This window comes from Mytilus galloprovincialis, chromosome 3 (assembly GCF_965363235.1).
Source record: "Mytilus galloprovincialis chromosome 3, xbMytGall1.hap1.1, whole genome shotgun sequence".
NCBI classification, from domain to species: Eukaryota; Metazoa; Mollusca; class Bivalvia; order Mytilida; family Mytilidae; genus Mytilus; species Mytilus galloprovincialis.
In genome coordinates this window covers 94,104,771-94,126,631 of record NC_134840.1, presented here as the reverse complement: position 1 = coordinate 94,126,631, position 21,861 = coordinate 94,104,771, and the positions used below count along the sequence as shown (strand labels likewise).

General features: G+C 32.5%; 1 protein-coding gene across 13 annotated transcripts in view; it reads left to right on the top strand.

Moving 5' to 3' along the window:
* Positions 1 to 5,652: 5,652 nt before the first annotated feature.
* Positions 5,653 to 21,861, top strand: part of LOC143069428 (kinesin light chain-like) — a 47,971-nt gene continuing 31,762 nt past the window's right edge. For 6 of the 13 annotated variants that reach the window (XM_076244052.1, XM_076244053.1, XM_076244044.1 and 3 more), the window contains exon 1: positions 18,295 to 18,412. In XM_076244052.1, the coding sequence (XP_076100167.1) occupies positions 18,363 to 18,412 (50 nt within the window). In that variant the 5' untranslated portion in view covers positions 18,295 to 18,362. Of the gene's footprint in view, positions 5,945 to 13,791; positions 13,857 to 18,293; positions 18,413 to 21,861 lie in introns of those variants that run through there. The other 7 variants (XM_076244050.1, XM_076244057.1, XM_076244055.1 and 4 more) reach the window with 5 other exon arrangements.

Sequence of the window (21,861 nt, the reverse complement as noted above, 5' to 3'; positions counted from 1 at the left end):
TGCATAGTCACGAATTTATATGACATTCGAAAACATATTATCTGACAGAGACCGTGATATATATGTTACAGTAAATAGGTGAAATTAGGAATTACATGTAATTACTAAAATTTAGGAATTACATGTTATTCCCGATGCACTTAGTAAATACAAGTAATTCCTAGAACTGCCCAGTAATTACCAGTAATTACTGATTTTAAAATGAATTTTTACACCTATTTACTAACTGTTAAAACAATGTTGTAATATGGTCAACTGTTCAAAAGTTATGGTAATACTAATAAGAAAATCAGTGAGTATTCATCTATCAAAATTTTAAGGGTTTTGCAGAACCCAGTGTCTCGCCTACTTTTGCTGTGAGTCACAGGCCCAACAAAAATAGGAAAAAAAATATTTATAATTTTCCTCTAGATACTATCTTTTGACTAGTTCTGTCTATCAAAATTTGTTAAAAATTCAGGATGGTTTATGAAATCTAAACTTTAACTGCAGAGTGTATGTTATGTTAACTGAAAAAAAATAGTCCGTTTAAATAAGTAATATACGAAAAAGCATAGTTATTTTTACAAACTTTATTTCTAGATACTATCTTATGATCATAAACAAGCTTTTGTCTAATTTTGGTAGAAATCCAGGATATTTTGAGAAAGTTATTAAAATTTAAAAAAATTTAACCACAGTGTGAATGTAATGTTAACTGGCATAAAAACTAAGTCCCTTTATAAGTAAAATACGGAAAAACTTGATTTTATTTTTACAAAATTTACTTCTTGAAATTTATCTTTTGATCATAAACAACTGAAGCTTCTGTTCAAGTTTGGTAGAAATCCAGGATAATTTAAAAAAATATAACCACAGAGCAAATATTTGTGGACGCCGCTGGCGACGGAATTATTAGGTTGGTTCGCTATGTCTCGTTTTTGCGACAAAAAACGCAGGCTCGAAAAAAAGGAAAAGAATGTCAACATTGAAAGTAAAACAAAATGGATGGACCATTTAGTTGACTTTTTCAATCCACAAAAAGATCATTCTTATACAGGAAGAAACGATGATAAAATTTTGTTGGAGGTATATAAGTTTAAGTTTGGAGGTCTTGAAGAACTCATAAAAACACGGAAATAAGAAAATGTGACTCTTAACGCCATCAATTTATATAAATTTGTTTGTAAAGAATGTCAGCTTCATCGCAAATGTCTGACAAAAGAAGTCGTAGTTAAACCTATTTTGTAAAAGGAATTTAACTCATGTTATTGGCCAAGTTGATATGCAGAGTATGCCTGATGGAGATTTTAATATAACAAAATTATGAGATTTTAAGAATTATCAAGATCATTTAACCAAGTTTGCCATAATATAATGTCTATCTTAAAATATAGCTGGCTAAGTTGCCTATAAATTTCTCAAAAATGTTTTTCTCAATATTGGATTGATATCATTGTCTTGCATGCTCAAAATGATTTTTAGGGAGTTTCAAAACTTATAAAACAACCATTTTCCAGTTTCAATTCACAAACACTGAAGAGTATGCACTTTTAATGTGCCTTATACTCCTTAATACTTCAGTAAGCCCTAAAAATCCCTACCCCTTACTTTCTTATTGATATCTTGAATTATGTCTTTAATTTTTAAACAAAAATAACAAGTTAGTAAATAGCTGTAAAAATGACCAAAAAAATCAGTAAATACCTGTAATCACTGAAACAACTAGTAAATACATGTAATTACTAAATTGACTAGTGATTACAGGTATTTTCTGAAATGTTTAGTAATTACGTGTAATTCCTAATTTCACCTATTTACTGTAACATATATATAATACAATTATATATGTCACACGGCGCTGATACAGTTAAATAAATGAGATTTTATTCTTAATGCATACATGTAGCAGCAGTGGCGGATCCAGAACTTTTCCTAAGGGGGGGGGGGGGGCCTCTGACTGACCTAAGGGAGGGGCCTCTCCAGTCATGCTTCAGTGATTCCCTATATAATCAACCAAATTTTTCCCACGAAAAGGGGGGCCCGACTCTTAAAAAAGAACCGACAAACTCTCAAATTTCCCGTAATCATTGGCGGATCCAAAAGGGGGGGGGAGGGGGTTCGTGGGGTTAGAACACCCCTTTTTTTGCCGATCAATGCATTTGAATGGGGACATATAGTTGGTACCCCCCCCTTTTTGTCCTGGGTTGGGAACCCCCCTTTTTAAAATGGCTGGATCCGCGCCTGCGTAATGCTTTTATTACCGACGCTGGCTCAACAGCTTATGTCTATGAAAAATAGTTTTAATTGTGTCGGCTTCCAATTAATTGCGATATTATAATCAGAGCCGATAAATTGGCATTGCATATATTTTTTTATTTTTCCGGTGCCGGAAAATAGCCATGCACTCAGGCCGCCCAATATTTATATTTAACTGTTGTGTCCCGGTGTCTAGCTTAATTTCAAACTCCAGCAAAACTCGGAGGCAGAACAGATGTGAGATGAGATGTAATACAATTGCCAATTTTTGTCACTTAATGACGAACATATGTTAATTCATCGACCTCGTAATGCTGCAAGCTTACTTGAGAAGCAGCAAACACCCAATTTTAAGGTTTTTGGTTTGACCCGGCCTATATAAAAAAGAAGATGTGGTATGATTGCCAATGAGACAACTATCCACAAAAGACCAAAATGACACAGACATTTACAACTATAGGTGTCTGTTTCTTCTGAACAATTCAAGGGTTTGGCTTGGTTTTAATTTGTTGCATGCATAATGACATGTCTGGCGATTGAGTTTCTATACAAATTTAACATGCTTACAAGTGGTATTTTTCCAAAAATACTTTATTTGTTTTCTAGACACCGGTACTTTTGGCAAATAATACCCCTTGTAAGTATGATGCCATTGTATGATTGTTTGATTACACCGAATGCTCTTTGTATTCATCTTAATTAACCAGTCAGAGTTATAATTGTAATTAGGTATCATATGGAGTTTCTGCTTGACTGTATAATTTTTGAATGTGTAATGGGTTCAGCTATATATATAAATACTGTCCAATAATCCTGTTTGTAAACTAAACTGTAAATAGCATAGTAGCAAACTTGTATTGTATGATAGGGTGGATTTCTTTAATCAAGGGAAACAACCAATGACAAAGCCGGGCCACATTTCTTACTTCATCAGGCCAAACAGTTATCCGTATGACAAACTCAAATGCATGACACGAAATTCTAGCAAAATCTGATTTCCAGATGACTAACAATACCAATAGTATGCTTTTAAAAGTATTATAAATTAACAAAAATAACCTTCAATATACTTGTCTATATGCTAGAACAACAATAAATATTTAAAGTTAAAATTCTTTGTTATATGTACCTCCTATCATAATTTCCTTGGCTGTCAGAGAGTTGCTGCTCACAAAGAAGCTATATAAAACCAAGAGTTCTAAATGGTGAAGTTGAAGTCATCCCTTCGTAAATTTTACGGAGGCCATCACGAGTTGGTTAGCCGTTTCACAGATGATCGGATATAATCCTTACGTATATATATATAGTAATTATACACTCCCTTTCCCTTTTCACAAAGGTATTCCACAGAATTAGACTGCTATTAACCGGGTTTGTAATAACATGAGCAACACAACTCAGTGGTGTCACATCATGTGTGCATGATCTGCATGCTAAAACTTCCAAAGCGTCTGAGATCACCACCAGTACTATTATTTAGATATATATAGGAAGATGTGGCATGAGTGCCAATGAGACAACTCTCCAAGTAACAATTTATAAAAATAAACCATTATAGGTCAAGGTACTGCCTTCAACACGGAGCTATGGCTCACACCGAACAGCAAGCTATAAAGGGCTGAAATATTAATTGTGTAAAACCATTCAAACGGGAAAAATAACGGTCTAATCTATAAAAAAAGACATATAAAAATCTATAAAAAAAAAAACATTTGTCTGTTTGTCTTTTTCTTTCTTAGCCATGGCGTTTTCAGATTATTTTCGGTATAAATATTACACCAAATTCGCTGGATACATTTGGTCATACCAATAACTAACAGGGTGTTTAGGCATGTTAAAATGAGACCACAAACAAGCAATGCAAAAAGAAAAGAACAAGAAAAAAAAGAAGCCAACAAAAAGGACATAGATATAGAAACTGAGAAAAGCTTACGATCAAAATTGTGCAATGTATAAATGGATAAGTGTCGAAATCATTTTGGACCATAACTTTGAGTGTCTATAACGGTACAACAATACATTTCAGAAGTTCACAGCCAATTTCATTGAGTGTGTAGCTACAGGGAATATATTTGGTTAGCTTGCTTGCCAGCTGAACCGTGAAGTCGTTATTAGGTATGGTATACAACCCTCATTTCGAAGTAGCCTAGTCCTACATACAGATAGATTGGTTATCTGTCGGACTAGTCTACTCTTAAAGGATGGTAGTTTACTGTGACCTAAAGATATTACTTTTAGCTATACACTCAATCAAATGGGCTGTAAAATGTTATTACAGATATAGACAATAATCAAATATATTTCCACAGTATTGTGTCTTGTATTGATAGCCGCTTGTTGAAGGCCGTACGGTGACCTATAGTTGATAATTTCTGTGTCATGTTGGTCTCTTTTGGAGAGTTGTCTCATTTTCAATTATACCCCATTTTCTTTTTTATATTAAAGTTTATACAAAGGATCAATACGTGTACATGGTTGAATTAATCTATAATATATAAGTTCATGAGCTCTAAAACCAAACACGGGGTTTTATATTTTTCTGCAATTAAAGCAAAAATTCACAAAAGGAAAGAATTTGTGTAACAACATTTTATGAATGGTGACGAAAGCGCTGACTTGATATTCAATGCATGATACATACATGAATTTCATCAAGGATTTGTATAGACAAATCCTTGCTTTCATTTAAAATTCATCTTTTAAATTGTACATTTTTTTATACCTCGCAGCAACAGCACGACCAACTTATAAACATGATGCCAACAAATTGAAAGAGCTGTTAACACTTGCATTATGCACCAATGTGTACCATCCGGCCGTCACCGTTCCGGTCGGGTTCGTGATGCCAGAGAGTGTCCTTGTGAGTGCTGTATATGTGCTATAAAATTGAATCAGAAAATATAATTTAGACCTAAAGTTTTTTGTTTGAATGATCCGTACGGTTTTTATATATTATTTTCTGACTTTATGGATAACAATATAAAACAAGTATTATTTCTTAATTATTGGCATACCTTAGTAAATGAGAATACATTAAACAATGGCTAAGTCAGTTTTGGACAAGTCACAAAAATCATAGACGACCCTCGAAAGCATACAATTCTATTAATATATTACTTTTTACAATTATAACTGGAAACACGTTGCAAGGATGTGTACTTACTATACAAATCATTGGTCTCTGCAAAAATTAGAGGAGCCGTTTTTTCGATTGACTGGATTTTACAACAAATGTTCAACGGCATTATTAAATCTTAACTGTATTTTTTCTTCCAATAACGTCAATTAAGATCTTTTACTTATTTCGTATTCTTGGGACTGAACATTTTACGATGTTTATAAAAATAACCAGAGAAATGTGATTCTAGTCCTGAGTGATTTTTTTTATAAATTTCAGAATAAAATCTGTCTTTTATCAAAACCAGTTATTCATGAAAACGGCCATGTTACTTGTGTGGGGAGTGAAGTTGTACACATAAACACTATATTTTGTTGTTATAGCTCTACTAAAATTTAAATACACAGACAGACATTATAAATTTAAGCTTTACTAAAACACCACTGCACATGGCCGAAAACATTGGTGCCGACGTTGATTTGCAACTTAGAATACCCACCAACTGTCAAGTCTGACAGGAAAGTCCAGCTCAACAAGATGTATAGATTTTGTAATTTTTAATAGTAATACATATCTGAAAATTTTAAGGTAATTAACATATTTCAGGACAATATTCTCAATAAGTATTTATTTCTATATGCACTTAGCTTAGACGTTAACATAGCATGATAAGTTGACATGTTGTGCCTCTAGGTACAATCGGCTCTAGCCTCTACTATGAAAACCTGTTTTATTTTTAGGGCAATGTAGACTTGTGCGAACCACCCCGCCCTTGTAGGTCATGCAGAACAGTAGCTGTGGAACTGTAGCACTAAGGTCCTTCTTATTCTTTTTGACAAGTTGCAGGTGTCAAAAATACTTGAGTTGAGAGTTAGGGAATCAGGTCAAGGAATCTAGATACCCAGGAAAATCTGCATCATTACAATTTGGCATCTGTGAAAGATATTGAAACACATGTAAAAGACAGTTGAACTTGGAATCAAGACTTACCATGCTTATCGACACCTTGTAATGGTACTTTTTGTACTTTTATATTCCACTGGCACTGTTAATCTTTCAGACCTTATTTTTAACAGTGGCGTGATACTGATGTGGGTTTTCTTTGATTTAATTCATGTGCTCCATCAGGAAGTCTTGCATGTATATGATTATTTTGGTCAATATTTGAATGAATGAAATCTAGTATGTTAGTATGATCAGGAGTACATAATGAGTTTGTAATCATTTTTTTTTAATCATAACTTGGAGATGAAGGTGTTTATGGCAAATTATTTTATCAAATATCAACATACATGCAACATGTTGTATGTTAATGTATATATACTAATCATAATATTTGTGCATCATGAAATAATGATAAAATACATGACTTCACACATTTATTCTATTAACTTCATCTAACAGTTCAATTCAATAAAAATAGTAATAAGACACAAACAAAATACTAAATTTAAATTAATCTTATAATTAATTGCTTAGAAGAAGCATACTTGAGAAAAACACAATTTTAAATTATTGTCAAATGTTCAAGTACATGTATACATCATGTGTACATAGCTTGTATACTAATAATTGCAACACATGCTAATTCATTTTTATGCAGTTAAGCTGCATTATGCGAGCACCCTAGATTTGTGTTCTACCCAATAAATGCTGAAATACTTGCCATTGTTATTATCTAGCTCGCTACTATGTTATATATAACTAATTGAACACTTTTTTAATACTTTTTATTCTGGATTACAAAAAATATGACCAGAAAAACCTTAAATGATCGTCGATTTATCCAAAAGTTTTAAAGTTACACATAGGAAGTAGTGCTTATTAAGAATCCTTGTGTAGTTCATTATGACTTGTGCTTTTAGCTAAGGTGTCAAAGAACAATTGTATGAAATATTTAATCGCCGAAAATCTCTTAAGACAAGTTGTTTAGATTTCCCAAATGACAAAAGTCGTAGGAATATTGTTTGTCATCAATACGTAGTACAACTACGTCAGTAGTCTATTATATAATAAGTTCAACTGTTCATGCTGTTGGCGGCAATTTAAAATTAAAGAAAAAGAAATTTTCATAGCTTTTCAATTTGGAGGCAGGTGTGCAAATTAGCGGTGGTCCGAGGTCCGCGACCTTCCACTTTTGCAATCGGAATTTCGAATAGGATAGTTGGTTTCTAGCTATGCCCGACGTAGTCACCTTCCACTTGAAAGAAAATAAGAAATTACTTTGCAAACCTTTTCACCATGTTCACCAAAGTCTCCAATTAAACGAGCTAAAAACTTATTTTTATCATTATTAGTCACGACAGCCTTGTTCATTTTGTTCAACCGCTAGCTTTATACAGAAAATCGCCGACAAATATTGCATAAATTCGAGTAAAATCGTATCTGATTGACAAAAACAACATTGTAAACACATAACAATGGCGGCTGTGAAGACAAAATTTTACAATATCGGATCCGATTCAGGAAGCGGATAAGGGTAATTCCGGGTTTGGCGATCATTTACAAAATAAATCCAAGCAGGTGAAAAAATACATCTATGCATGGTAAATGAATATAAACACTAGAATTGTAAACCAAAAGATATATGTAAAAGAAAGAAAAAGCAGAAAAATGTTTTATTCAGAAACTCAAAATTACTTTTTGACAAATTTTAATTTATAAAATCCAATACAAAGTGACAGCTGGGAACAGTATATCTAACAACATGAACAATATACATGTTCATGGTCACAGTCTTAATTTTCTTTATAAATGATAAATGATGATAATGCATGTGAGATGCTTTTAAAGTGTAAACATATTACTGCAATTTCGAAGGGTTATTTGTTTTTCTCAATTTTGAAGGGTCAATTAAAGTAGCTGAAAGTTTCTTTCTTTATTTTCACAAAAATGCAACTATATTATATATACCTTAATGTAGGTAAATCATATGATATATAGGTGGCATTCTTTGGGCCCCTCTACCCCCTCCTGTTTGATAACTTGGAAACGGTCGAGCTCCTCACCCCTAAACCATATGAGGGGCAGATCCAGGATTTTAGGTTAGGAGGGGCAAATTTAAATTTTTGCCGAGCAGAGCGAGGCTAAAAAAAATTTGAGGTAAAATTATCGGAATATTCTTTATTAAGCTGAGAACAACACATGCTTTGCAAATTTAAGGGGTGTGCAAGCCCGCAACCCTCCCCCTGTCTGAATCAGCCCCTGCATATATTCAAGTATAGGATAATATAATAAATTAAAAATGAAATATAGGGGGAGTCCCTGGAGTTACCCCACCCTCTCCTGTTTGAGAACTTGGAAACGGTCGAGATCCACACCCCTTAACCATATATATTCATGTTTGTGACAATATGAAAAATCAAATGAAATATAGGAAGAGTCGCTGGGGGTCACCCCACCCCTCCTGTTTCAGAATTTAAAAATGGTCGAGATCCCCACTCCTAAACCATATATATTCATGTATTGGACAATATATCAAATCAGATAAAATATAGGGGGAGTCCCTTGGGTCACCCCACCCCCTCCTGTTTGAGAATTTGAAACCCATTGAGATCGCCACCCCTTAACCATATATATTCATGTACGGGACAATATAACAATTCAAATGAAAGATAGGGGGAGTCCCTGAGGTCACTGTTCACCCTCATGTTTGAGAACTTGGAAATGGTCAAGATCCTTACCCCTAAACCATATATACTCATGTATGGGACAATATAACAAATCAAATGAAATATAGGGGAAGTCCCTGTGGTCACCCCAACCATCTTGTTTGAGAACTTGGAAACGGTCGAGATCCCCACACCAAAACAATATATATTCATGTATGGGCCAATTTAACTAATTAAATGAAATATAGGGGGAGTCCCTGGGGTCACCCTACCCCTCCTGTTTGAGAACTTGGAAACCAATGAGATCCCCACCCCCAAACCATATATATTCATGTATGGGACAAGATAACAAATAAAATGAAATGTAGGGGAAGTCCCTAGGGTCACTCTACCCCCAGTGGCGGATCCAGAAATTTTCATAAGTGGGGCCCTCTGACCGACCTAAGTGGGGCCCGCTCCAGTCACGCTTCAGTGATTCCCTATATAAGCAACCAATTTTTTTCCCAAAAAGGAGGGGGGGCGGGCCCCCTGCCCCCCTAAATCATCTGCCTACCCCTACCTGTTTGAGAACTTGAAAACCGTTGAGATCCCCACCCCTAAATTATATATATTCATATGTATGGGACAAAATAACAAATCATTTACATTTACTATGGGCAGGTCAGTCAGACCTCACCTTTGATCCCTGTTGTAGTGAACATTTGTCTGATTCGTGTCTCATAACTTTTGTACTATAGAACACAAACTCAGTTTTCTTTCCAGGGAAACCAGTCCATTCATACTATTACATGTTCATACTAAGTCAAATTGAACTTCTAGCAGTCAAATAAAACCAAGGTTAACTACCAAGTAGAACAACTGCAATCATTGGGAACTTGTAACACTGCAGACTCACCATAAAAAAAATATACATTGATATATGCATTGCTTTTGAAACCTTGATAACATATAAATTATTTGCCTTAATAAATAAATCATTAGATAAACATGAATGTACTATATATATATATTAATGTTTAATGTTGAGGCAACATTGCCACAGTTTTCATAATTACGGTTGCTTTGGTTAATGGTTAACTGCCTTCAGCGCTTACAGCGCTTTGATTTATCTTTATTTTCAAGCCCTGAATATGAAACAATTGTTTAATTTGACAAATCCCTATTCTTTGCCTTTGCATTTATGTAATAGGTGCCCTAATTTAAAACTTTGAAAGTGTAGTTTCCACACAGATCTTTCTAAGAGTGCCCTTTTTGGTGGAAGAAGACTTCAAGTCATCTGAAGGCCTATGGTGCCGACTTCAAAATCATTGAGCCTCTGTATGCCAGATTCGTTTCTGTGTATTACAATTTCATAATAACTTCTGATTCCTGACTCCGAATTGTACACATGATTAAGCATCTGCATCATTTAATTTGTAAATTAGGATTGAAAAACAACCACTATCGTAAATATGTATCCTTTTATTTATGTAAATTATTAGATTTCATCTCATCTACATGAACGTTATTTGTTTACTTGTAACCGGATGTTTTTAATGTAAATATTTGTAGTACGCATGCGTTAATTTGGAATCTGGACAACTCGCCCTGTTTACATGTTCGCCCTTGGTCTGTTCGTCCTTAGTTCTTTCGCCCGTAAAGTACGTTCGCCCTGTGTTCATTCTCTTTGCTCTTAACAAGGACGTTTTATAATGCGTCCTTCCATTCATTAAAAAATAATAATATTAAGGGTATCATTAAAAAACTCTAAAATCTGATTTAATAAAAATCATCTGTTCCTTATTTTGTTCCCAAGGTGTTCAGCCAATCAAATTCTGTGTTTCTCATAATCAATTTATAAGCCAATAAAAAACTTTTTTCTGAAGATTATTCTTACATGCTAGATTTTGAACTTGTGTTGTTTTCATCTAATCAGTGAAAATGGTGAACATGGCATGTGAATTTTCATCTGCAAGCAGGTTCTTACACAGCTTAAGGATAAAAGCATGGCTGACTGACAAAATTCAATGATGCAGTACTACCATAAAGATAATAAAAAGTTAGGGTTTTTTCACTAATATATTGACATAATACTTGTTGTATAAACATATTCTATTTTTGTATTCAATTAAATCATTTAAAGGACAATGTACTTTTTTTTTCACAAAGACCAACAAACAGGTTGGGACCCCCCCCCTTTTCACTCATTATGAATACTGCTCCTAACTGAGGCCCGTGAGGGACTGTCCCTAAAACAAGGTGTCATTTTACTGTTGATAAAAAAAAAGATAGAAAGTTTTAAAGATTTTTAACTCAAAAGTGGGAAAATTCATTATATTTGGTACAAATTTTCTAAATGAGGGGTCAAATTAATAAGATATATTAAGTCTAGAAACATCACAAAATTCTTTTGACATGTTTTGACCATTTAATACTTGATAGATGCATAGTTCTTGGGGAAAAGTTTCATCAAATAATATGAATAGAAAGGTGCTCATACAGTGGGTTGTAATGTTCTTCCAATGAGGGTTACCCCTCATGTAACCCTCATTTGGAGTGTTGTTCCCAACCTGTTAAAGGTTCATCTTTGTGCATAATTCAAAATTGGAAATTTTAACAAGCATCTAATATTTTTACACAAGAAAATAAACCCTCGTCTGCTAGCTACATGTTCATCTTTTCCACCGATTTAATAACAAGAATCATGCAATCAGACTTAAGAAAAAGGCATGTAAGTTCATCATACAAATATGACACTTTTTCTAGACAATCCAGATCGTGCTAAATACTTCGCTAAAAATTGTAACCTGTAAAATTGTTGTCGCGCACAAAAAAAACCCATGGGAACTTTCAAAAGTTGGTGGGTATGTAACAAGTCTTACTATTTTTACGCCCCATTTATGGGCATTATGTTTTCTGATCTGTCCGTCCATCCTGCTTCAGGTTAAAGTTTATGGTCTAGGTAGTTTTTGATGAAGTTGAAATCCAATCAACTTGAAACTAAGTACACATGTGTTCCTTATGATATGATCTTTCTAATTTTACTGCCAAATTAAAGATTTTTACCTGTTTTCCACAGTCCACTGAACATAGAAAATGATTGTACAGATGGGAAATCCATGTACTTATGACACATTCTTGTTTGAAGAAAACAAAATATGTCATAATAATAATGGAACAAAGTAGGCTGGGTTAGTGGGGCTGCTTTTATGGTAATTCAGGTTACCTTTTATTCACCTTCTTCCACCTCAGAGCTATCAGCTCTTTGATTTAAAGCTGCAGGTAACATTACTTTTGCCTCTGCCTATTCAGTTGAATTCAATCATTAAAGTTTGATGCATAGTGCCTATACTGTCCAACAAGCATGCTCACCAATAAATATATCATTTGTACATGTATGTTGACATCATTATTTTTTTTCTCTTAATTTTATAACATGTCATGCATGTAGAATGGGCCTGATAATGCATAGTACATGTACATTTTTTGGCATTTAGCTGATTTTTTTATGAATCATCACTGCATTGCAATTTGGGCAATTATATACACAAATGATATAAACAGGTACATTCAGAAATGTTTAAAATACTGCGAAAATTTGCAACAGGTTACAGTGTACATGTAGGTTTTGCAAATAAGAAAAGCTTGTATTTGATTTAATTTTGACAATATCATGAATATGCAGCATTTCCTGAAATTCTAATTTATGATATTTGTTCGACAATCAGAATAATAATTGCCCACAAACATTTCTGAATTTACAATATTTGAATGCAATGAGCATAATGTTATTTTGTTCAGCATATACATATATGTATATCATAAATATGTTTAGATTCTGATATTACAACATGTAGTAGTGAAAGGATACAGAATTCTGTGCATTTTATTTGTCATAATCCAACCTAAATATCTCTCATTCCATACCAGGGGAAAGCATCAATTAATTATGATCATTGATGATTTATGATCTGTATAATCAGTATAAGGGAAACCAGACATAGTACTAACTAAAACATGATTGATTTTTGGCCATGGTGAGTCCAACAGTGAGAATAAGAAACTTTATTGCTGTATAATTAAATAATTTATTATTTTAGACTTCAAAACATAATGGAGCAAGAAAATGCCATTAAATTAAAATTACACTTAAACTTTTGATATAATATGATGATACATTTATATGTACCATGTAGTCACAGTTGATAGAATATTTTAAAATCTGAATTTATGCCTCTTTAAACTCACAGTATTAATGAAAATGATGAGGACTGATTTTCTTGAGTATATAATAGGACAGTCTCATGGACTCAGCGCCTTAGTCAGACTTCTGTATGCAGGTTAATCTGATTATTCTCAAAGATTTTAGAATCTAAATTTACAGAAGTGATGTGTGAGCCATCAAGTTTGACATATTGGTTAATGAGTAGATTTCTGTTTTCTAAAAGGATCTTGTTTTTGATTTCTTTCAAATCTTATTTCTTGGTTGGTTTGGATACAAAAAATTTCAAGTATTGTCGTGATTTTTTATCTTTTCTTAGACGTTAGAGAGTTAAATAAAAACATCCATATTTATTACAAATTTACTGTGAACTTAAGGGTTTATGTTTTAATTTTCTGATTTGAATTGAAATATTCAAGTGTAAGACTAAAGAAAAGTAAGAAAGATAATAATTTTTATTAATTTGTGAAATAGTTAGATAAAATTCATATTTTAAAGCATGTTAGCACTGTTTATAGATACATTTTATGTTATTATAGAATGATTATGTTGTTACAATGTAAATGATTTGTTCTGTTTGAATGTATCAATGCATGGTTTTAAGTGATTTTGTTAATTTTCAGATTTTAATTGCATGTAGCATGGAGTCCTCAAAAGGTTCACCAGAAGCTGTTACAGAAGACATGGGGTAAATAACTTTATATATTTTATTTAACATCAGCACTACGACAGCAGTCTTCATGCTGAACCACAGGGTCAGCTGCCCAGGCTCGTAAAATTTCTCTAGGGCCTGTAAAAATCCTCTCTACAGGCCAACAGAAGTTAATTATAAAATTTAAAAAAATAAGTTTCGAAACCTGTAGATTTCAGAATGTTCATTGTAAATACTTACAGCATGAAGAAAAATACCAAAGAATAATGAACAAATTGATAATCTTATGATTGTTTTAATCAACTATCACAAAATCTGATATAATAAAGTGGTTGCAGCAACAGGTTTTGAATAAATCTTCTTTATTCGTTTGGAACAATCATTATGAGAATCGCTCACCTTTCCGGGGATTAAGGGATGAGAGGTCTAGATTTATAACCCATTCCTATTTAAAATTGAGAATGGAAATGGGGAATGTGTCAAAGAGACAACAACCCGCCCAAATAAAAAACAACAGCAGAGGGTCACCAACAGGTCTTCAATGTAGCGAGAAATTCCCGCACCCGGAGGCTCCTTCAGCTGGCCCCTAAACAAATATATACTAGTCCAGTGATAATGAACGCCATACTAATTTCCAAATTGTACACAAGAAACTAAAATTAAAATAATACAAGACTAACAAAGGCCAGAGGCTCCTGACTTGGGACAGGCGCAAAAATGCGGCGGGGTTAAACATGTTTGTGAGATCTCAACCCTCCCCCTATACCTCTAACCAATGTAGTAAAGTAAATGCATAACAATACGCACATTAAAATTCAGTTCAAGAGAAATCCGAGTCTGATGTCAGAAGATGTAACCAAAGAAAATAAACAAAATGACAATAATACATAAATAACAACAGACTACTAGCAGTTAACTGACATGCCAGCTCCAGACTTCAACTAAACTGACTGAAAGATTATGATTTCATCATATGAACATCAGGCACAATCCTTCCCGTTAGGGGTTTAGTAACTATTTAGTTTGTTACAGCATGTCTATAAAAGCATGCAAAGCAAACCTTTGATTAACTTGCTTGCTATGTTTGTTTGGATGTTTGTAAACAACAGGTAGGTAGTCTGTTTCAGTCTGTTTACTATATACTGGAGTAACTGGACTTTAATTGGACAATATTACCATTGATCAGTGGTTGGTTAAGTTTTAAGGTTGAGTATTCTACTAACTATTACGCAAAGTACATGTACATTTTTTGTTAGTCAACAATATTCCCGATTTTCAGCTATTGGTAATGTGCCAATCAAAGTAGCATTTTGCTTATTTGATTCATTAGTCAGACCTGTACTAACTTATAATGTTGAAGTATGTATGATGGACTCATACCTACCATTCATCAGAGCAAAAGCTCGTGCAAACTATAGTAACAAAATTGTTGATCCATTTTCTTTTATAGATAGATCACCTTTTGAAAAGGTTCATTTATCATTATGTAAATATATATTGGGTGTTAGAAAATGCTCAACAAATTTTGCAACTCGTCTTGAAGTTGGAAGGTTACCAATAGAAAACTTTATTAAGTCCAGTCTCTACTTTATTTGGCTAGGCTACACACTAAAGATATTAATCCTCTTTTAAAGGAATCATTTGAAATCTGTAAGATGTTAGATGCTCAAAATGTATACTCCTGGTATACATATGCCAAAGATATTATCCCTAAAGAGATAGATGATCCCAAAAAGTTGTTTTCATGTAAAACTAGAAAAGAAGTCAAGTCTCTAAAAAATGTTATCAAAGTAGGAATTTCTAATAAATATAAAAGTCTCTATAAAACTAATATTGAAAATTTATGTGAACATAATAAACTTTTTCTCTACAAAGATCTCAAAACAGATACTGAGACATAATTTTACTTGTCACATTCAAACTTTGAATTTCGTAAACTTATAACTAAATTTAGAATATTTGATCATAGTCTGGAACTTGAATTAGGTAGATATAAAAAAGTACCACGAAATCTTAGATTATGTAATCTTTGCCCTATTAAAGATATAGATGATGAATATCACTTCTTCTTTCATTGCGAAATAAATAAAAACTTAAGAAATAATTACTTCTCTGAAATTGCTTCTCAAAATTCTATTCTGACTTTACGAGTTGCACTAATAAAAAAAAGCTACAATATATACTCAATCCATCAAATTTTCAACAGGTACAAAGATTAGGTTCCTTTTTAAAACAGTCAATGAAACTGAGGACAGGGGACTCTTGATTTACCATGGTTAAAAGTTTTGTGGTATATTGATATGTTGTAATTTGTATTTTGACTTGTCACTATATTTTATAATTGCAACAATTGATATATTTATATACATATCTATTATATGTATGAGTGTATGTTAGTTTTTTGGTTTTTGGTTTGTTTTAGTTTGTCACAAACATGTTGATTTGTTTATATGACAATAAAGATTATTATTATATGTCGATAATCGATTGTTTTTATGAGGACTACAAACTGCATTTGTGACAAATATGTTTTATGTGTATGTCATGTACCCAAATTTGATGCTCAAGTGTTCCAGGTTGCACGTCTATTCCTCAATAACTGTACATGGAAGGTTAATGATATTAGCTATACAAAATAATACATGGATACATGTACAAGTATGTTGCGAGGAGTATTCATTAATTCTCTTGGTACAGATGATTTTAGCAGTACATTGATAACATGATTATGACTACCTTCTCCAATGTTAAAACTGATTTTTTTCTTTCTTTTACAAATTTTAGAGACAAAACAAAACTTGCCATTTCAGAATCTAATGCATTATGGGTAATTTTTTAAAAAGCCTATACCAAAACGTTGTAATTGGTTAAGAATGTTAACAATGGAAATCCATCCAATGACGTAACGTTATTTTCATTTTGGTGTAATAACAATGAGATTACCCATAGTCCTTCATTCTATGAAAAGGTGAATTGGTCAGAAATACCTTTGTCATTAAGAGAACCACTTTGTAAATGGTGAAATTGAAGAGTCCTTGTGAATTACATTTACATCTTTTTAAAAAATCATTAACCTCTTTAAACTTTATAATCATCATGCAGGCAGAGAAATGTACAGCACAATGAAATGTACATCTACCTGTTGAAACCTGCAATCTATGATGAACAAGTTTGTTTGAGAATGAACTAAAATATCAACAATAAGCATAAAATATAATGATATATACATGTAGCTTGCAAACCAAAAATATTAACAAGTCAATGCAAGTGAAATATGTTTTTTTCTAAAATTGCAAAAGTAATAAGTTTGATTCATTGTATACATTGGAAACAAGAACAGGTTGAATAGGTTGTATGAATAATTAATTATAATTTCGGCAATTTCAATTCAAATATAATTCATGAGAAAAAGTGATATCAGGTCAGTGACTGTTACAGTACATGACATAAAAATATACGGTCAACTCATTTTGACTGCTCAAATAGAATGAGTGCAGAATAAAACACGATCTACTGAACATGGAAAATTATAGTGCAAGTGGGGCATCTGCAGAGGCAGATTTAGATGGTTTTTAAGGGGGCCCACTCCCCCTTTTCTGCAAAAAATTTGGTTGCTTATATAGGGAATCACTGAAGCATGATTGAATTGCGCCCCTCTTAGACAGTCAGTGGGGCCCCAAGCTATTATTCTGAAAGCATTAGAAATAGTTTGCTCTTTGTTTTTATTTTGTAATATCAGAGATACTTTTCAACTTGACTCTTTTTGATTTCTTATCATTGCTAATGTAAATTGAGTTATTTCCCATTAATTTGAATCTGTTATAATTACATTTAGTTACAAAATCCATGTCAAATCATACAACATATTTTGGAAAAATCTTTTTCATGTATATTTCAATGTTTATTTCTGTCTTGTCCATAGCAACATTTCCTCGTAGGACGAATGTTGTGTTTGTCCATGACAACAATTCATTTTAATAAATTACATGTATGATGACAAATGCCCTTTGGTCGAAGTCATTTTGGGATGTTTTGATGATGGGATGTTGTACAGTTTTATGCCTATAAAGGAAGTAGACACAATGGTTATAATAAATGACCTTCTGACCAATACATAAAGATATACATTCAAAAGATTTATAGAATAAATTATTCAATGGATGACATCATTGATGTTTGGAATCAATATGATTCTTGTAGAAAATCAATACTCTTCTGTATATTCTTGTTTGGCTCCATATTGGTAGAGTCTATTTATAAAGTGGGGAGTCTGGTACTTCATTTCAAGCTAATTGATAAATTTAAACCATTTATGGAGATAATTTAATGATTAGTTGTCTTTTAAATTGACAAGTAATTCATTATTTCATGTTTTAAAGTTGGCCTCAGTGTTATATTTGTCTTTTGACTGGGACTTGTTGATTCTAACGACGCATGAAACCCCAGATATCCAAAATCAATACAACATTCCAAATTTTCCTACAATATCTTCTTATTATGGATGCTGTTTGTGTAAAAAAGTAGTAGGTCCTAAAATTACAAATGTCTACGGAAATTATCATGGCGACCGAGACTATGAAGGCATATAGAATGTAAGTGTTCCATTTTTTCATCATTTTTGACTTTTTAAAAAGATTTAATCAGTTCTGTGTTTCATAATCATATGTATATATTTTGTCTCATTATGAAGATCATCCCCGAGAGTACAAGGGTACATTTGATCCGTACACCAGAGCAGAAGTTCGATACGATTTATAATGATGAAGACTATTCAGTAAGGTACAACAAATGTAGATTAAAAATCTGCAACAGATGAAAATAAAACACGGATCAATAAATAAAACTTGTGGCGTCATCTTTTTATGGATGCCGAGGTTGACTCATATTGTTGGTGTTAAAATCTCAGGTAAAAATTATCTACCGACACTTTTTGTTAAATATTTACTTGATTGAGGTTTTTAATTGAGTGGGTTTTTCGGTTTTTTTTTCTTCGCCTGGGGTGTTAATGATAAGATGGTTAAAGGATAGATTTCAGGTAAATACAAGGTATAAATGATGAAGAATTCTTGACGGGATTAAGAAACAGCTGTCTCCATATTGTTGTCACGGTCATGGTTTGTTGATTTTCACATGAACAGTAAAGGTGTTTAAATGGAATATATGTGGAAGAAAGTTATAAATAGTCTTTCTGAAATTGACTGAATACTTGTGTTACAAGGCCAGAATAGTAAGATAATTTCAGAGAATATGCTTTTTTTATACATTTTTTGCAAACCATTTGCCGTGCAATAATAAATTACTGAGAGCATTGACCAATAGGTCTAAAAACTAGCAAATATTTTAAAGATCTTAATCTATCAGATGCTTAATTTTGTACTATTAAAGTATAAATTCTCTGTTCTCATTTGAAAAGTCGTGGTAAATGTATGCTCAATCAATAATTTCATTTGCCTGTTTGCTTTAGGTTAATCAGTTATAACCCGAATCTTGACTTTTTTCACTGAAGTTGCTATTGTGTGTGTCAGCTGGTCCTAGTTTGCACTGATGAGAATGTTTGTACCGAAATGATAGACTGGGAATCTGTCTGAAAATTATGCAACACCTGTCACCATTGCAGACTTTTATGAATATGAGTAACATGAAAATCTTAGTGTGACTTTGAAAATTTGAGAATGTCTCTATGCTTTTGGTTGTCAAATATGACCAATACAGTAATTCTTATAACCATGATATTAAACATAATACATTTTTTTGGGTATATTTTGAGGTCAAATTTGCAATTTACCAGTATATATATTTGACAAAAGTTTCATGAGGGCATTGGATTTATTAAACTGCCTCTAAATGTTCTTTTTAGTACACATTACACCAAGGATTTGAATAGTAATAAAATTGAGAAGGAAATTGGGAATGTGTCAAAGCAACAACAAACCAACCATAGAACAGACAACAGTCGAAGGCCACCAATGGGTCTTCAATGTAGCGAGAAACCCGGAGGCGTCCTTCAGCTGGCCCCTTAAAAAATGTATAATAGTACAATGGACGTCATACTAAACTCCGAATTATACACAAGAAACTAAAATTAAAAATCATACAAGACTTACAAAGGCCAACGGCTCCTGACTTGGGACAGGCGCAAAATTGCGTCAGGGTTAAACATGTTTATGACATCTCAACCCTCCCCCTATACCTCTAGCCAATGTAGAAAAGTGAACGCATAACAATACGCACATTAAAATTCAGTTCAAGAGAAGTCCTATATACAAATCCTTGATTGTAAATTAATTTTTAAAGTGAGTGGGGAGGGCATGGTAATCTAGTTTTGTTAGTTTGATGACATTTTTATAAAGGTCAAAATGACCCATTTTACTGTTTATATTTTTGTGTGCAAACTTTCATTGGAGAACTACATGTACATGAATTTATGTTAACCCCATAAAAGATATGTGGTTCTCAAACTGGATTCATTTATTTTCATGTGAACACATTTTGTTTTTTGAAGGAAATATGGTTTTGGTGGGGGACTTTATTTTGCGTTTTTTCCAAGTTCTGTTAAAATTGATAATTTGTTGAAAACTGAATCATTTGTTTACCTATCAAATTCATGAAATTAAGGACCTCTCAGTGATAGTTAATCCACACCTGTGTGCTTTAGGTTTTTCTTCTATCCTCCATATTTAGCAAGTTTTATCTATTTGAGGTAAACTTATGTTGTATTGTAGATGTAACATATTTTAATGTAAATTTGACAGAGTTGTGTAAAAATTCAAGTTCCAATTTATACCTTACAACAGCTAGAAAGAAACCAACAAAAATCATTTCCCCCCAAAAATACTCAGTTATATAATCGCATTTGTTAGCAAAGGAATGATGAAAAAATACAACTATCAAATGAAAGGGAGGAAAATGACAATATTCATTGATTGGACCATTAAACTTGTTTTATAGTTTGCATGTAATTAAGCTAGAACATTTCTCTAATCAATACCTGAGTCAGGTGTGGAATGTTTGTCTACATTCCTCTACAAACAGTTCATTGATTTGTATAGGTATAATCCATGATGGTGAAAACTTGATGGTAGAAATTGGAAAATTGGACAATTATGACAATAGGGAAATTCAGGGGTTAAATGTTGATTTGTACTTCAGTCAGTATTGTATTTTCAGACTGTGTTCTTGAAGTTTGTTTAACTTGTTGATATAACATTTGTATAAGGTAGAATGATGCTGTATTGAAATAGAAGATAAATTGAAGCCGTTGTTTATCAAGGATTTGTATAGAAATACAAATCCTTGGGTTGATGATGGATGGAGGAAAATTTAATGATTTTTTGCTGATGAAATTCAAAATATACTTTTCATTTAGGATAACACCTTTTTTAACAGAATGTTTTAATTTTGGAAAATAACGATACAGCATTTTTTTTTTTTTTAATAACAGCAGCAATTTGAAAATTAAAGAAATTATAAGTAATATAGGGTCAACTACAGTGAATAATAATATGTAAATATCCATCTGACAGAAATGATCGATTTTATTGACCTCATTTTAATAGTTCATTGAATTTATCATTATGTCAGTTTCTTTAAAACTTTGACAAAACATATATGGGATCACAATAATGTTAAACCTATAGCTAGTGAACAATTGATAACATTACAAGAATTTATAACTATTATTTTTATACTGGGAGTGTATTCACAGCATTAGAGATATTATGTTTAATATAAAAGATAGAAATAGTTGGGTTACTGGGCAATTTTTTTTATGCATAATCTTTGAAAAGGACAGAAGGGCTAATATGTATGGGAAAAAATGGAAAACTTGAAAGAAGTATGTACCAGTTTACAGTAAACGTCCTTAAAAGATAATAGATAATTAATTTTCTTTATTATCTCCCTTTGTTTACCTAAACAGTTCTAACAAATTTCAGGATGTGTGACAGCAATAAAATTGTTGGTATGGTTTGATATATTCCTTATTTCTTAGATTTTGTATTTTATGAAAATTGTTGTCTTGCATACATTTGTACATGTTCAC